Genomic DNA, 16,854 nt, shown 5'->3' with positions numbered 1-16,854 from the left:
ATACTTTGTTCTACTCCACTACAACTCAGAGATTAACCTGGTATTTTTACTCCACTACATTTATTTTATTTACTTTGCAGATTCTGATTAATGATGTGAAATATAAACGACCGTTAAATCAGACTTTAGTTACACCTGAGTCAAATTCAGGGAAGGTGATTGTACTTTGTCAGACTTAATATTTATCTGTGGATACCCCCAACGTTTTTTTCTTATTCAAAAGAAGACCTTAACTTAAAGTATTCTTTAATGTTTAAAGCACATCCTGCTTGTACTGTTCTCACTAGATGTTCCTGGAATCTAGCTATTCAGTCAGCATAAACATGAACTTCAAAAGCTGTGTACTGAAGCTCTTGAATATTCTTATATTCTTTATTGTAAAACTGTGACACACAAGAAAAAGACATTGTTTTACAGTTGCAATGAGATAAGTATACATGACATGTATACAGAAATACGACATAAATGACCATGCTATGGTAATGCTATGCTAGTTAGACAGCTTAGAAGGCTAACAAACTAATCTATTGTGAAGAAAAAACAACAGTTTAGCTAAATGCTAACAGTGCTAAGCTAACAACAAACGAATATGCTAAGCTAACGACGAGCTAGTATGCTAAAGAGGCTAAGCTAACAACAAGTTAATACGCTAACGACAAGCTAGTATGCTAAAGAGGCTAAGCTAACAACAAGTTAATACGCTAACGACAAGCTAGTATGCTAAAGAGGCTAAGCTAACAACGAGCTAATACGCTAACGGACACATTAACATGAGGCGTTAGCTTAGGCCTAGTGGTGCAGATGCAGTTTAACGTCACATAATAAAGGTATGAAATACGATCAAATTATGAAATAAACACTGTTCTACATTAATATAGTTTCAACTAACATATTTACTTACAGACAATAAAGTATTATTTAATTTTTTTGAAATGTTTTCCGATTTCATATCGCATAAACACCATATCCCAACGTGCATTACGGCGTGATTTTAGCCGATCAAAACCTCTGAAAAAAGAAAGGTGTCTCTCAGAATCGAAAGGGAAAAACACAAAAGCATTGTACACAATTTAAACCAATAAATGTTGTATAATTAACAAGGATAAACTGATGTTTTTTAGTGGACGAGTTCTGCAGATATCACTGCTAAATCATTTGATCATTGGTTTTATTATGAAAACGTTGAGACCGGAAATACTGTTTTCAACCCGTGACTTTACATGGAGGCTGCCGCATACCTCAAATCATCTTCGTAATATCTATCAAACTATAGATCCTACATATCGACTGGACGTGGATTCTAAAAGTACAAGATACACTTCTCGCTAGAAATCTAATCAAAAAGCGTTTTAATGGCCAAACTATCCAACAATTTAGGATTTGACAGAGAGGGTTATTTGTGAATAAACGACCATCTCTAACATTAGCATTCAACGGGAGCACTAGAGGGCGAAAACTTTAAAACGTAATTACAGGTCGTATTAAGCGCTTGAACAATCGGCCCATTTAGTCGTATGAGTTGGAGGACTTGTTGAAACAAACAATGGATGTCTTATTTGAACAATTATCCATCTTGGAAGTCATTTTAGATGTTCTAGGAGTTAGATGGCGATTATAGATCCAATTATGCATCCCATGAAGCATTGCAGGAACTCAGAGGAATCAGAGGCTGTTGTTGAGGCTGCATACTATTTTTTTTTGGTCTGCCTTTTTTTGTAGGCAGACCATGCCCCTCCTCAAGATGTAGACAGTGTACTGTAGCCCTCTGGCTTGTATCTGGCACAATTAACATTCTTGACATAAAGCGCCATTACTTTTTTTGTAAATATTATATATATATATTGATTTTGCTGCTTTAAAATACTAAATGTTTTCCCCATGGTCACCAAGAGTTGAAATAACTATTTTCTGATCAATAGACTTATAGAATACTTTTCACTGTAGGATTTGAATACATTTCTGAGTGATAACACTTTCATCTTGTTTTTTCTTTTGTACTTGTGGTCTCACAACTATTTGTACACTCATGTGACACATCCAAAAACATCACTCACATCCGAAAAGATCACCAACGTCCAAAAACATCACTATGATCCAAAAAGTTCACCAACGTCCAAAAAGATCACCAACCTCCCAAAGGATCAGATACATCCAAAACAATACCAACATCTAAAAAGATCACCAATGTCCAAAAAGATCACCAACGTCCAAAAAGATCACCAATGTCCAAAAAGATCACCAATGTCCAAAAAGATCACCAACGTCCAAAAAGATCACCAACGTCCAAAAAGATCACCAATGTCCAAAAAGATCACCAATGTCCAAAAAGATCACCAAAATCCCAAAGTTCACCTGTGTCCAAAAAAGATCACCAACGTCCAAATTGATAACCAACATCCAAAAAGATCACCAATATCCAAAAAGATTACCAACATCTAAAAGAATAGAAAAGATTACATGTGGCAGAAGCAGTTATTGGTGCTGCCGGATTTGGCACCCACACTATAACTTTGTCCTAGATAGTCGTACTGTTATCAAAATCACACATGGTGTTGGTTGTTTCCATCTTATTCGAGAAGGTTTTCCAATCTCCGGCAGAGCAGATTTTCTATCTTGAGGATAATTAAGACCTTGTTTTTGCATGCTGACCAAGTCGTTTCTCGGTTTCTGTTCTACTATCTGAATAAAATTACCCTTTTTTCCTGGCAATGAGAAATCTCTGTCTTTATAAGTTCAAGTGTTTGAAAGTCTTTCTACTGTGCATGAATACAAAATAAAGCCAACTCGTGATGACCCTCCGGCGTGCTGCCCTGCCGGTCCAGGATGGCCCTCCTCAGCTGGTCTTTCGAGAGGACGCCGGCAGGCTGTGAGCAACCAACTGTGTCCCCCCGGAGAGCAGGGGCAGCAGCCGCGCAGCCGAGTTCATAGTCTCAATCTCTACCGTCAAGGCTTCCTCAAACTAACATGACGTTAATTAAGTAAATTATCGTCTTGTCTTAAAACTTTAAGTTTTTTTCAATGTGTTTTCACTGCCTATAAACAAGCGCTTTCACACCGGAGTACTTTTCGCCCCGAACTAGGCCGATAGGTGGGGAGATTTGGTTTCACACTAAAAAGATCTGGAACTAGTCCCTAGTTCGCACGAACATTTTCACCCCCAGATAGTCCCTGCTAGAGAGGTGGTACTTTCCTGGGGAGGAAATGGTTCTTGGGTGTGTCGGCCCCACTAACAATTTCTGATTGGCTGGGCGAATTGCAAACAACGCCCCGAAAAACTCCGAAAAGTTTTGTGAAGCCGCCATTTTATTTGCTCGCATTAGCATTAGCCCAGCGCACCAACGGACAGAGCCTAACTTATGGCAACACAAAATAAAACATGGGAGCGGTGGAGTGATGAGGAAGTGTTGGCATTTCTGGCAATTTACTCTGAAGGCGCTACCCAGCAACTTCTACTGAAGCCAGTCCCCAATGCCGGGGCACTCCGGGACTTCGGGTGGAAGTATACGCCATGAAGTTGTTTGCGGCCTGCCAGTAAACCCAAAGCAGAAGAAGACGAAGTGACGTCAGCGGCTTCATTTGCGTAATCCTTCCTCTGGGACTTATTCCGGTGTGAACTTGATAGACTAGTACAGTTCCAGGGACTAAAGAGTTCGGGGGGAACAAGTACCGGGGACAAGTACCAGCTAAGTACTTGGTGCGAAAATGGCTAATAGCCGCTTTTACACCAGCGTATACTCACACTCACACACAGACACACACACACATACACACATACACACACACACACACACACACACACACACACACACACACACACACACACACACACACACACACACACACACACACACACACACACACACACACACACACACAGACATGTCTAGACACCCCCTCGTATGTTTGACCCTGTGATCCTGTGTCAATGGACAGACCTCAAACACAGGTCAGACTTACACACAACACACACCCCCACAACTTAAAAAAGTGCTTCAAAACAAGTTTTCCAAAAGCTGAGTTCAGGTGACCAACTCGTATTTAAAATAAGCATAAACAAAGCCGCTGTTTAATACAACTTAGAACATATTTATTGAACAACAAATCAAAATTGACATTCCAGAAATTATATCAGAAATCTAAGTATACGTGACCCGATAATACAATCTACACCATAGGCCTACAATCTTAAACGTCTGAGTATCCCTGCTCCTTCTGTTCCTAGGACAGTTGGTCTTCTTTAAACAAGGAGCATTATTCAAATCAAATAATAGTTTTTTAAAAGAGCAGAGAAGATTTATCACAGATAATTTTATATCTGCAGGTACACACATAACAATCAAGACACGCTACAAGAGATAAATAGTCTTCATGACATTTAAGAATTGTACACACTGATCAAAGCCACATCAACATATTGTACAAAGACCTGCACATACACATATAAGTACAACTACAACATTCCAATATATTTCAATTAAAACACTTGAATAATTGATAATTTCTCAATAAAAAAAGAGTGAAAGTCTCTGCAAATTTAAGATCAGCTGCAAATATAAGCCAATGATTGATGGTTGTAATTTAAATGCAGATAGCACTTTATAGGGGTAAAGATGTATCCATTAGCTCTAAACTGTGGATACATTGTTTTTTGGCAACTTGTTCAACATCCTCCATCAGTGTCCATGATCGTGTTGTCAGCATACATGTGAATTTTTTTAAATCTTCACAAACTAATGGGAGATAATTGATATATAACTGAACAGCAGAGGCCCCAGAATAGAGCCTTGTGGAACTCCCAATGAGCATGATTTTAACGGAGAGAGAACGCAGAGAAAAAACACTTTTAGCAGAGGTGGAAAAAGTACTCAGATATTTTACTTGAGTAAAAGTAGAAGTACTCAGATCTTGTACTTGAGTAAAAGTAGAAGTACCCAGATCTTGTACTTGAGTAAAAGTAGAAGTACCAGAGTGTAGGAATACTCTGTTTCAGTAAAAGTCCTGCATACAAAATGTTCCTAAAGTGAAAGTTGAAAAGTATTCTCATCAAAATCTAGTGAAAGACAGTAAAAGTAGTCGTTGTGCAGATTGGTCCATTTCAGAATAATAGATATGATATGTTTTATAATGATTGATCATGAAAGTGTTCTCAAAGCTGGTAAAGGAGCAGCTAGTTTGAATGACTTTGTATACTGCAGGGTAGCTTGTGGATTTACTCCAGGTGGAACTAAAGTCTGATTCAACACTTGATTATATTTCCCATCATTCATCCACATCTGTAAAGTAACTAAAGGTAGAAGTACAAAATAAAATAACATTGAAATACTCAAGTAAAGTACAAGTACCTCAACATTGTGCTTAAGCATAAGCTCAGTAATTGAGTTAATTTACTTAGTTGCTTCACACCACTGGCTGCTAGTCTCCATTCCACGTTCTGTAGAGCCAGTTTTTCCACATGCGTCACAAAGAAGTACGAGACAATGACTTAAAAAAATCTTTGTCAGTTCTACCATCTGCATACAGTATTAGATGTGTATGTAGACGGACATTTGGAGTCATATACAATATGGGAAATTATATAATATCCGAATTTGGGATGAATAAAGTATCATCCATCCATCCATCCATCTATCTATCTATCTATCTATCTATCTGTCTATCTATCTATCAATCTATCTATCTATCTATCTATCTATCTTTAGGCCCTCATATTTGTATTTGTATAGAAACTAAAGGTAGAAGTACAAAATAAAATAACATTTAAATACTCAAGTAAAGTACAAGTACCTCAACATTGTGCTTGAGTACAGTAATTGAGTTAATTTACTTATCTATCTATCTAGTGTGAGCTTATCTCTCTGTACAGCACTTTGGTCTGAAGGTATTAAAGTGCTATATAAATAAAGTTGGATTGGATCTATCTTCTATCTATCTACCTACCTACCTACCTACGTCTATCTATCTATCTGTCCTGATTAACTTCTGGTAAAATCTTTATTGGGATTTTATCCGTATTGCTAATGTATGGAAACATCCTCTCAGGGAAAGTGTGTGTGAAGGTGTGTATGTGTGTGTTAGTGTCAGGATCAGAGAACGACAACTTTCCTCTGTTCCAGTCCAGATTCACTCTGACCCTCTGGAGCTTCGTTGGCACTGAGAGATTACTTGGTTCTGTTGATGGGGAGAGTATTTTGTATTTTCCATTAGACAATCCTATTCTCCATAATCCAGACTCTGCTTTCCCTTTCCTTTTGATGGACTCTGTGGCTACACCTAGAAACCAGCATGCACTGCCTCCAAGTTCAACATCCCAGCTGTGAGTCCCTGAGTTAAAGCCCTCAGAGCCCAGGACACGCCAGTAATAATCAAACCTCTCTGGATTATCAGGAAGTTTCTGTCTCTCTCCTCCTGCTCTCACTCTGGTCAGATCTTCAGACAGGATGAGTTGTGGATGAGCAGTGTTTGGGTCCAGGATGAGAGGAGAGCAGGACACAATGTCCTTCATCTTGCTCCAGATGTTGAAGCTGAGGTTGCCCAGGTGTTTGGCCTGGTCTATCAGAGCTCCTGAGGGCAGCTCTGGATCCTCCAGCAGGGGGCGCTGCAGCTTCTCCACTGCAGCCTTGTAGTTGAGCAGGAAGGAGACGTCTTCAGCTCTCAGCTCCTCCTCTGTGGCTCTGACTGTGTGTGAAAGAGCTGCTATCTCTCTGCTCACAGCCTCCATCTTCTCCTCCATCATCCTCCTCTTCTGCTCCTCTTCCTCCCTCAGTGCAGCCATCCTGGCCTCCTCTTCCTCTTCTAGAAACTGGTGAAGCTTCTTGAACTGCTCCTTAATCTGCGTCTCTGTGTGTTGAGCCTGGACCTTCATGTGTCCTGCTGTTTGATCACACTTCACTTTAACTTCTTCAAAGAGCTTCAGTTTCTCCTGAAAGGGCTGCAGAGACTTCTGGAGCTCCTCTCTGAGATCCTGAGCAGCTTCATCCATGGGTCTGAATCTGTGGTTGGAGTGTGTTTTTGAATCTCTGCAGACGACACACAGTGGCTGCTGATGGTCCAGACAGAAGAGTTTGAGTTTCTCAAGGTGTAGACGGCAAAAAATCTCAGACCCCGTTGAAACTTTCTGATCTCTCTTCACTAAGAAACTCTCACACAGGTTCTTCAACACCAGGTTATGAGGAGGATCACTCCTTGATGACCTTCTCTTACAAACTGGACACTCGTGTGTTTGATTTCCTTTCCACCAGTTCTTCAGACAGGCTTTACAGAAGCTGTGGCTACATGTCAGGACAACTGGATCATTAAAGACGTCATGGCAGACCGGACAGGAGAGATCCTCCTCTGATATGGACGCCATTGTGTGTTGCAAAATGCTGAAAATGAAGCAGACAGACAGCAAGAGTTCAAGCACTGTCAGTATGGCAGTTCTCTATCAAGTGGTGTTTTCTCTTTAGTAGTAATAAACTTACATTCAGTCTGAATTCTCAGTAGTCCAGTTTTCCACTTGTGAATTGAAGTTTCCTACGAAAGTAAATCTCTCGGTCTTTGTCTCCGAACGACACTGGTGTTAATCCTTGTTTGTCTCAGGTGAGCCATGCAGTGGGCGGAGCATTTTTGTTCAAATGTCACAGACCAGGTTCCTCATTCTCTCATAAAAGCCAACACCCTACGACTTGTACTTTGAAATGTAATCACAACCTACCTTGTTGGAATCCAGCCAGGTATTTGTTGCATGTCCTCAGGTTAAAGTGCAGTCATGTCACTGTTGTGGAAATATCTCCGCAACGGAGCGAGCTTAAATTCATAACACATGTTTGGAACTTTTCAGGCAACTTGTAATCTATTATAGAAAAACAATTTATATTTTCTCAGATTTCAAGAAGCGTATAAAACAAACCAGCCTGTCCTCCTACAAAAAACGACCATAGGCCGATTGTTCAAGCCCTTATTACGACCCAGAGACACGTTTTAAAGTGTATGTTGTGCTCTAGTGGTCGTGTAAGAAACAACATGCTTGATTGCACACGCTCCGGAGGGACTTTATTCACAAATAACTCTCTCTGGAAAATCCTAAATTGTGGAATAGTTTGGCCACTAAAATGCTTTTTGATTCGATTTCTAGCGAGAAGTGTATATTGTACTCTTAGAATCCACGTCCAGTCGATGGGTAGGATCTATAGTTTGATAGATATTACGAAGATGATTTGAGGTCTCACCAGGATAACGTGTACATGCGGCAGCTTCCATGTAAAGTTAGCGTCAACCCTCACGGGGTGAAAACAGTTTTTCCGGTCTCGAAGCTTTCATAATAAAACCGGATGTATTCCCCTCACTGTGAAATGATTACACAATGATATCTGCATTCCTCATCCACTAAAAAACATCAGTTTATCTTTGTTAATTACACAATATTGATTGGTTTGAATTGTGTACAATGCTTTTATGTTTTTAACCTTCGATTCGGAGAAACAAATAGTTTTTTCGGAGTTTAGACACTACAGAGTTTCCGAAGACACCAGACCTGGCGTCATGGGCGGGCCCGCCCATCCAGGGTTTGGGCCCGCTGTTTTAATCAGGGCTGAATACAACATTTTAATTGTTTTATGATTATGTTTATTGTTTTTATTTGTAGGGCTTTGTCCTAATAGTTATTTTTGTTTTAAACTAGGCTATGTTGAAAGATTAGTTTAATATAATTTTTTTATTTTGATGTGAAATTCTTAATGAAATTCTGAATGAAATTCTGAATGAAATTCTGAATGAATTTCTGAATGAAAGTGAGATGCGGCACAGCAGCCGTAACAACAGTTCACGAGCGCCTCCCTCACTTTTCGTATTTCCCACAATTAGAAGTTGCCAGTATTAACTGTGTACACCCTGGAGGTTTAGGGGGTACGAAACACAGTGGTGTTATCACATTTAAAACATATAATTAATAAATGGGTGAAAATTGCTTGTTTTCATAATGGGCAGCATTCACATGACAGCTAAGGTCAGAAGAGCTTTATTTAACAGCTGGTCTTATGTCTGTGACCCCTCCTGTTGTTCATTGATAAACCGGAAACATGCACTTGTCAAGGTTCAGAGGCACATTTTGCAAATATGGCATTAGCCATCGATCCTCTTAAGATAAGATAAGATATACTTTATTGATCCCAAGTTGGGAAATGTTTTTGTTACAGCAGCATACTACTTTGTTCTACTCCACTACAATTCAGAGATTAACCTGGTATTTTTACTCCACTACATTTATTTTATTTACTTTGCAGATTCTGATTAATGATGTGAAATATAAACGACCCTTAAATCAGACTTTAGTTACACCTGAGTCAAATTCAGGGAAGGTGATTGTACTTTGTCAGACTTAATATTTATCTGTGGATACCCCCAACGTTTTTTTCTTATTCAAAAGAAGACCTTAACTTAAAGTATTCTTTAATGTTTAAAGCACATCCTGCTTGTACTGTTCTCACTAGATGTTCCTGGAATCTAGCTATTCAGTCAGCATAAACATGAACTTCAAAAGCTGTGTACTGAAGCTCTTGAATATTCTTATATTCTTTATTGTAAAACTGTGACACACAAGAAAAAGACATTGTTTTACAGTTGCAATGTGATAAGTATACATGACAGGTATACAGAAACACGACATAAATGACCATGCTATGGTAATGCTATGCTAGTTAGACAGCTTAGAAGGCTAACAAACTAATCTATTGTGAAGAAAAAACAAGAGTTTAGCTAAATGCTAACAGTGCTAAGCTAACAACAAGCGAATATGCTAAGCTAACGACGAGCTAGTATGCTAAAGAGGCTAAGCTAACAACAAGTTAATACGCTAACGACAAGCTAGTATGCTAAAGAGGCTAAGCTAACAACAAGTTAATACGCTAACGACAAGCTAGTATGCTAAAGAGGCTAAGCTAACAACGAGCTAATACGCTAACGGACACATTAACATGAGGCGTTAGCTTAGACCTAGTTGTGCAGATGCAGTTTAACGTCACATAATAAAGGTATGAAATACGATCAAATTATGAAATAAACACTGTTCTACATTAATATAGTTCCAACTAACATATTTACTTACAGACAATAAAGTATTATTTTATTTTTTTGAAATGTTTTCCGATTTCATATTGCATAAACACCATATCCCAACGTGCATTGCGGCGTGATTTTAGCCGATCAAAACCTCTGAAAAAAGAAAGGTGTCTCAGAATCGAAAGAGAAAAACCTATGGGAAAAACACAAAACCATTGTACACAATTTAAACCAATAAATGTCGTATAATTACCAAGAATAAACTGATTTGTTTGAGTGGACGAGTACTGCAGATATCACTGCTAAATCATTTGAACATTGGTTTTATTATGAAAACGTTGAGACCGGAAATACTGTTTTCAACCCGTAACTTTACATGGAGGCTGCCGCATACCTCAAATCATCTTCGTAATATCTATCAAACTATAGATCCTACATATCGACTGGACGTGGATTATAAAAGTACAAGATACACTTCTCGCTAGAAATCTAATCAAAAAGCGTTTTAATGGCCAAACTATCCAACAATTTAGGATTTGACAGAGAGGGTTATTTGTGAATAAACGACCATCTCTAACATTAGCATTCAACGGGAGCACTAGAGGGCGAAAACTTTAAAACGTAATTACAGGTCGTATTAAGCGCTTGAACAATCGGCCCATTTAGTCGTATGAGTTGGAGGACTTGTTGAAACAAACAATGGATGTCTTATTTGAACAATTATCCATCTTGGAAGTCATTTTAGATGTTCTAGGAGTTAGATGGCGATTATAGATCCAATTATGCATCCCATGAAGCATTGCAGGAACTCAGAGGAATCAGAGGCTGTTGTTGAGGCTGCATAATATTTTTTTTTGGTCTGCCTTTTTTTGTAGGCAGACCATGCAGGCCAGTGCCCCTCCTCAAGATGTAGACAGTGTACTGTAGCCCTCTGGCTTGTATCTGGCACAATTAACATTCTTGACATAAAGCGCCATTACTTTTTTTGTAAATAATATATATATATATTGATTTTGCTGCTTTAAAATACTAAATGTTTTCCCCATGGTCACCAAGAGTTGAAATAACTATTTTCTGATCACTAGAGTTATAGAATACTTTTCACTGTAGGATTTGAATACATTTCTGAGTGATAACACTTTCATCTTGTTTTTTCTTTTGTACTTGTGGTCTCACAACTATTTGTACACTCATGTGACACATCCAAAAACATCACTCACATCCGAAAAGATCACCAACGTCCAAAAACATCACTATGATCCAAAAAGATCACCAACATCTAAAAAGATCACCAAAATCCCAAAGTTCACCCGTGTCCAAAAAAGATCACCAACGTCCAAATTGATAACCAACATCCAAAAAGATCACCAAAATCTAAAAAGATTATCAACGTCCCAAAAGTACACAATATCCAAAAAGACTACCAACATCTAAAAGAACAGAAAAGATGACATGTGGCAGAAGCAGTTATTGGTGCTGCCGGATTTGGCACCCACACTATAACTTTGTCCTGGATAGTCGTACTGTTATCAAAATCACACATGGTGTTGGTTGTTTCCATCTTATTTGAGAAGGTTTTCCAATCTCCGGCAGAGCAGATTTTCTATCTTGAGGATAATTAAGACCTTGGTTTTGCATGCTGAGCAAGTCGTTTCTCTGTTTCTGTTCTACTATCTGAATAAAATTACCCTTTTTTCCTGGCAATGAGAAATCTGTGTTTTTATAAGTTCAAGGGTTTGAAAGTCTTTCTACTGTGCATGAACACAAAATAAAGCCAACTCGTGATGACCCTCCGGCGTGCTGCCCTGCCGGTCCAGGATGGCCCTCCTCAGCTGGTCTATCGAGAGGACGCCGGCAGGCTGTGAGCAACCAACTGTGACCCCCGGAGAGCAGGGGCAGCAACCGCACAGCCGAGTTCATAGTCTCAATCTCTACCGTCAAGGCTTCCTCAAACTAACATGACGTTAATTAAGTAAATTATCATCTTGTCTTAAAACTTTAAGTTTTTTTCAATGTGTTTTCACTGCCTATAAACAAGCGCTTTCACACCGGAGTACTTTTCGCCCCGAACTAAGCCGATAGGTGGGGAGATTTTGTTTCACACTAAAAAGATCTGGAACTAGTCCCTAGTTCGCACGAACATTTTCACCCCCAGATAGTCCCTGCTAGAGAGGTGGTACTTTCCTGGGGAGGAAATGGTTCGTGGGTGTGTCGGCCCCACTAACAATTTCTGATTGGCTGGGCGAATTGCAAACAACGCCCCGTAAAACTCTGAAAAGTTTTGTGAAGCCGCCATTTTATTTGCTCGCATTAGCATTAGCCCAGCGCACCAACGGAGAGAGCCTAACTTATGGCAACACAAAATAAAACATGGGAGCGGTGGAGTGATGAGGAGGTGTTGGCACTTCTGGCAATTTACTCTGAAGGCGCTACCCAGCAGCTTCTACTGAAGGCAGTCCCCAACGCCGGGGCACTCCGGGACTTCGGGTGGCAGTATACACCATGAAGTTGTTTGCGGCCTGCCAGTAAACCGAAAGCAGAAGAAGAAGAAGTGACGTCAGCGGCTTAGTTTGCGTAATCCTCCCTCAGGGACTTATTCGGTGTGAACTTGATAGACTTGTACAGTTCCAGGGACTAAAGAGTTCGGGGGGAACAAGTACCGGGGACAAGTACCAGCTAAGTACTTGGTGCGAAAATGGCTAATAGCCGCTTTTACACCAGCATATACTCACACACAGACACACAGACACACACACACACACACACACACACACACACACACACACACACACACACACACACACACACACACACACACACACACACACACACACACACACACACACACACACGTCTAGACACCCCCTCGTATGTTTGACCCTGTGATCCTGTGTCAATGGACAGACCTCAAACACAGGTCAAACTTACACACAACACACACCCCCACAACTTAAAAAAGTGCTTCAAAACAAGTTTTCCAAAAGCTGAGTTCAGGTGACCAACTCGTATTTAAAATAAGCATAAACAAAGCCGCTGTTTAGTACAACTTAGAACATATTTATTGAACAACAAACCAAAATTGACATTCCAGAAATTATATCAGAAATCTAAGTATACGTGACCCGATAATACAATCTACACCATAGGCCTACAATCTTAAACGTCTGAGTATCCCTGCTCCTTCTGTTCCTAGGACAGTTGGTCTTCTTTAAACAAGGAGCATTATTCAAATCAAATAATAGTTTTTTAAAAGAGCAGAGAAGATTTTTCACAGATAATTTTATATCTGCAGGTACACACATAACAATCAAGACACGCTACAAGAGGTAAATAGTCTTCATGACATTTAAGAATTGTACACACTGATCAAAGCCACATCAACATATTGTATAAAGACCTGCACATACACATATAAGTACAACTACAACATTCCAATATATTTCAATTAAAACACTTGAATAATTGATAATTTCTCAATAAAAAAAGAGTGAAAGTCTCTGCAAATTTAAGATCAGCTGCAAATATAAGCCAATGATTGATGGTTGTAATTTAAATGCAGATAGCACTTTATAGGGGTAAAGATTTATCCATTAGCTCTAAACTGTGGATACATTGTTTTTTGGCAACTTGTTCAACATCCTCCATCAGTGTCCATGATCGTGTTGTCAGCATACATGTGAATTTTTTTAAATCTTCACAAACTAATGGGAGATAATTGATATATAACTGAACAGCAGAGGCCCCAGAATAGAGCCTTGTGGAACTCCCAATGAGCATGATTTTAACGGAGAGAGAACGCAGAGAAAAAACACTTTTAGCAGAGGTGGAAAAAGTACTCAGATATTTTACTTGAGTAAAAGTAGAAGTACTCAGATCTTGTACTTGAGTAAAAGTATAATTACCCAGATCTTGTACTTGAGTAAAAGTAGAAGTACCAGAGTGTAGGAATACTCTGTTTCAGTAAAAGTCCTGCATTCAAAATGTTCCTCAAGTAAAAGTAGAAAAGTATTCTCATCAAAATATAGTGAAAGACAGTAAAAGTAGTCATTGTGCAGATTGGTCCATTTCAGAATAATAGATATGATATGTTTTATAATGATTGATCATGAAAGTGTTCTCAAAGCTGGTAAAGGTGCAGCTAGTTTGAAGGACTTTGTATACTGCAGGGTAGCTGGTGGATTTACTCCAGGTGGAACTAAAGTCTGATTCAACACTTGATTATATTTCATATCATTCATCCACATCTGTGAAGTAACTAAAGGTAGAAGTACAAAATAAAATAACATTGAAATACTCAACTAAAGTACAAGTACCTCAACATTGTGCTTAAGCATAAGCACAGTAATTGAGTTAATTTACTTAGTTGCTTCACACCACTGGCTGCTAGTCTCCATTCCACGTTCTGCAGAGCCAGTTTTTCCACATGCGTCACAAAGAAGTACGAGACAATGACTTAAAAAAATCTTTGTCAGTTCTACCATCTGCATACAGTATTAGATGTGTATGTAGACGGACATTTGGAGTCATATACAATATGGGAAATTATATAATATCCCAATTTGGGATGAATAAAGTATCATCCATCCATCTATCTATCAATCTATCTATCTTTCTATCCATCTATCTATCTATCTATCTATCTATCCATCTATCTATCTATCTATCTATCTATCTATCTATCTATCTATCCATCTATCCATCTATCTATCTTCTATCTATCTATCTATCTATCTATCTATCTTCTATCTATCTATCTATCTATCTATCTATCTATCTATCTATCTATCTATCTATCTATCTATCTATCTATCTATCTATCCATCTATCTATCTTCTATCTATCTATCTTTAGGCCCTCATATTTGTGATAACAACCATCAGCCTTTTCCTAATCCACTTCTGGTAAAATCTTTATAGGGATTTTATCCTTATTGCTAAAGTATGGAAACAGCTTCTCAGTGAAAGTTTGTTTGAAGGTCAGGATGTGTGCGTTGCTATTAAGATCAGAGAACGACAACTCTCCTTTGGTCCAGTCCAGATGCACTCTGACCCTCTGGAGCTTCGTTGGCACTGAGAGATCGTTTGGTTCTGTTGATGGGGAGAATATTTTGTATTTTCCATTAGACAATCCAATTCTCCAAAATCTATACGTTGCTATCCCTTTCCTTTTGATGGACTCTGTGGCTACACCTAGAAACCAGCATGCACTGCCTCCAACTTCAACATCCCAGCTGTGAGTCCCTGAGGTAAAGCCCTCAGAGCCCAGGACTGAGTAGTAGTATTTATGAAACCTCTCTGGATTATCAGGAAGTTCCTGTATCTCTCCTCCTAGTCTCACACTGGTCAGATCTTCAGACAGGATGAGTTCTGAACCAGCAGTGTTTGGGTCCAGGATGAGAGGAGAGTAGGACACCATGTCCTTCATCTTGCTCCAGATGTTGAAGCTGAGGTTGCCCAGGTGTTTGGCCTGGTCTATCAGAGCTCCTGAGGGCAGCTGTGGAGCCTCCAGCAGGGGGCGCTGCAGCCTCTCCACTGCAGCCTTGTCGTTGAGCAGGAAGGAGACGTCTTCAGCTCTCAGCTCCTCCTCTGTGGCTCTGACTGTGTGTGAAAGAGCTGCTATCTCTCTGCTCACAGCCTCCATCTTCTCCTCCATCATCCTCCTCTTCTGCTCCTCTTCCTCCCTCAGTGCAGCCATCCTGGCCTCCTCTTCCTCTTCTAGAAACTGGTGAAGCTTCTTGAACTGCTCCTTAATCTGCGTCTCTGTGTGTTGAGCCTGGACCTTCATGTGTCCTGCTGTTTGATCAAACTTCACTTTAACTTCTTCAAAGAGCTTCAGTTTCTCCTGAAAGGGCTGCAGAGACTTCTGGAGCTCCTCTCTGAGATCCTGAGCAGCTTCATCCATGGGTCTGAATCTGTGGTTGGAGTGGGTTTTTGAATCCCTGCAGACGACACACACTGGCTGCTGATGGTCCAGACAGAAGAGTTTGAGTTTCTCAAGGTGTAGACGGCAAAAAATCTCAGACCTCGTTGAAACTTTCTGATCTCTCTTCACTAAGAAACTCTCACACAGGTTCTTCAACACCAGGTTATGAGGAGGATCACTCCTTGATGACCTCCTCTTACAAACTGGACACTCATGTGTTTGTTTTCCTTTCCACCAGTTCTTCAGACAGGCTTTACAGAAGCTGTGGCTACATGTCAGGACAACTGGATCATTAAAGACGTCATGGCAGACCGGACAGGAGAGATCCTCCTCTGATATGGACGCCATTGTGTGTTGCAAAATGCTGAAAATGAAGCAGACAGACAGCAAGAGTTCAAGCACTGTCAGTATGGCAGTTCTCTATCAAGTGTTGTTTTCTGTTTAGTAGTAATAAACTTACATTCAGTGTGAATTCTCAGTCGTCCAGTTTTCCACTTGTGAATTGAAGTTTCCTACGAAAGTAAATCTCTCGGTCTTTGTCTCCGAACGACACTGGTGTTAATCCTTGTTCGTCTCAGGTGAGTCATGCAGTGGGCGGAGCATTTTTGTTCAAATGTCACAGACCAGGTTCCTCATTCTCTCATAAAAGCTAACGCCCTACGACTTGTACTTTGAAATGTAATCACAACCTACCTTGTTGGAATCCAGCCAGGTATTTGTTGCATGTCCTCTGGTTAAAGTGCAGTCATGTCACTGTCGTGGAAATATCTCCGCAACGGAGCGAGCTTAAATTCATAACACATGTTTGTAACTTTTCAGGCAACTTGTAATCTATTATAGAAAAACAATTTATATTTTCTCAGATTTCAAGAAGCGTATAAAACAAACCAGCCTGTC

The 16,854-nt window shown here is 39.7% G+C and overlaps 1 protein-coding gene across 1 annotated transcript; it reads right to left on the bottom strand.

Annotated features, from left to right (window-relative positions):
• Positions 1 to 5,172: 5,172 nt before the first annotated feature.
• Positions 5,173 to 16,535, bottom strand: LOC307038952 (uncharacterized protein). Its single transcript, XM_079680622.1, has 4 exons — positions 16,418 to 16,535; positions 14,932 to 16,321; positions 11,825 to 11,988; positions 5,173 to 7,364 (listed from the first exon to the last, which is right to left on the bottom strand). The coding sequence occupies exons 2-4, from the start codon at positions 16,303 to 16,305 to the stop codon at positions 5,960 to 5,962; spliced, it is 2,943 nt and encodes a 980-aa protein (XP_079536748.1). The 5' UTR covers positions 16,306 to 16,321; positions 16,418 to 16,535; the 3' UTR covers positions 5,173 to 5,959.
• Positions 16,536 to 16,854: the final 319 nt, after the last annotated feature.

The sequence above is a fragment of the Notothenia rossii genome, assembly GCF_949606895.1.
Source record: "Notothenia rossii genome assembly, chromosome: 5".
Lineage (NCBI taxonomy): Eukaryota > Metazoa > Chordata > Actinopteri > Perciformes > Nototheniidae > Notothenia > Notothenia rossii.
The sequence above is the reverse complement of the archived record's forward strand: the minus strand, read 5'-3'. Positions and strand labels throughout refer to the sequence as shown.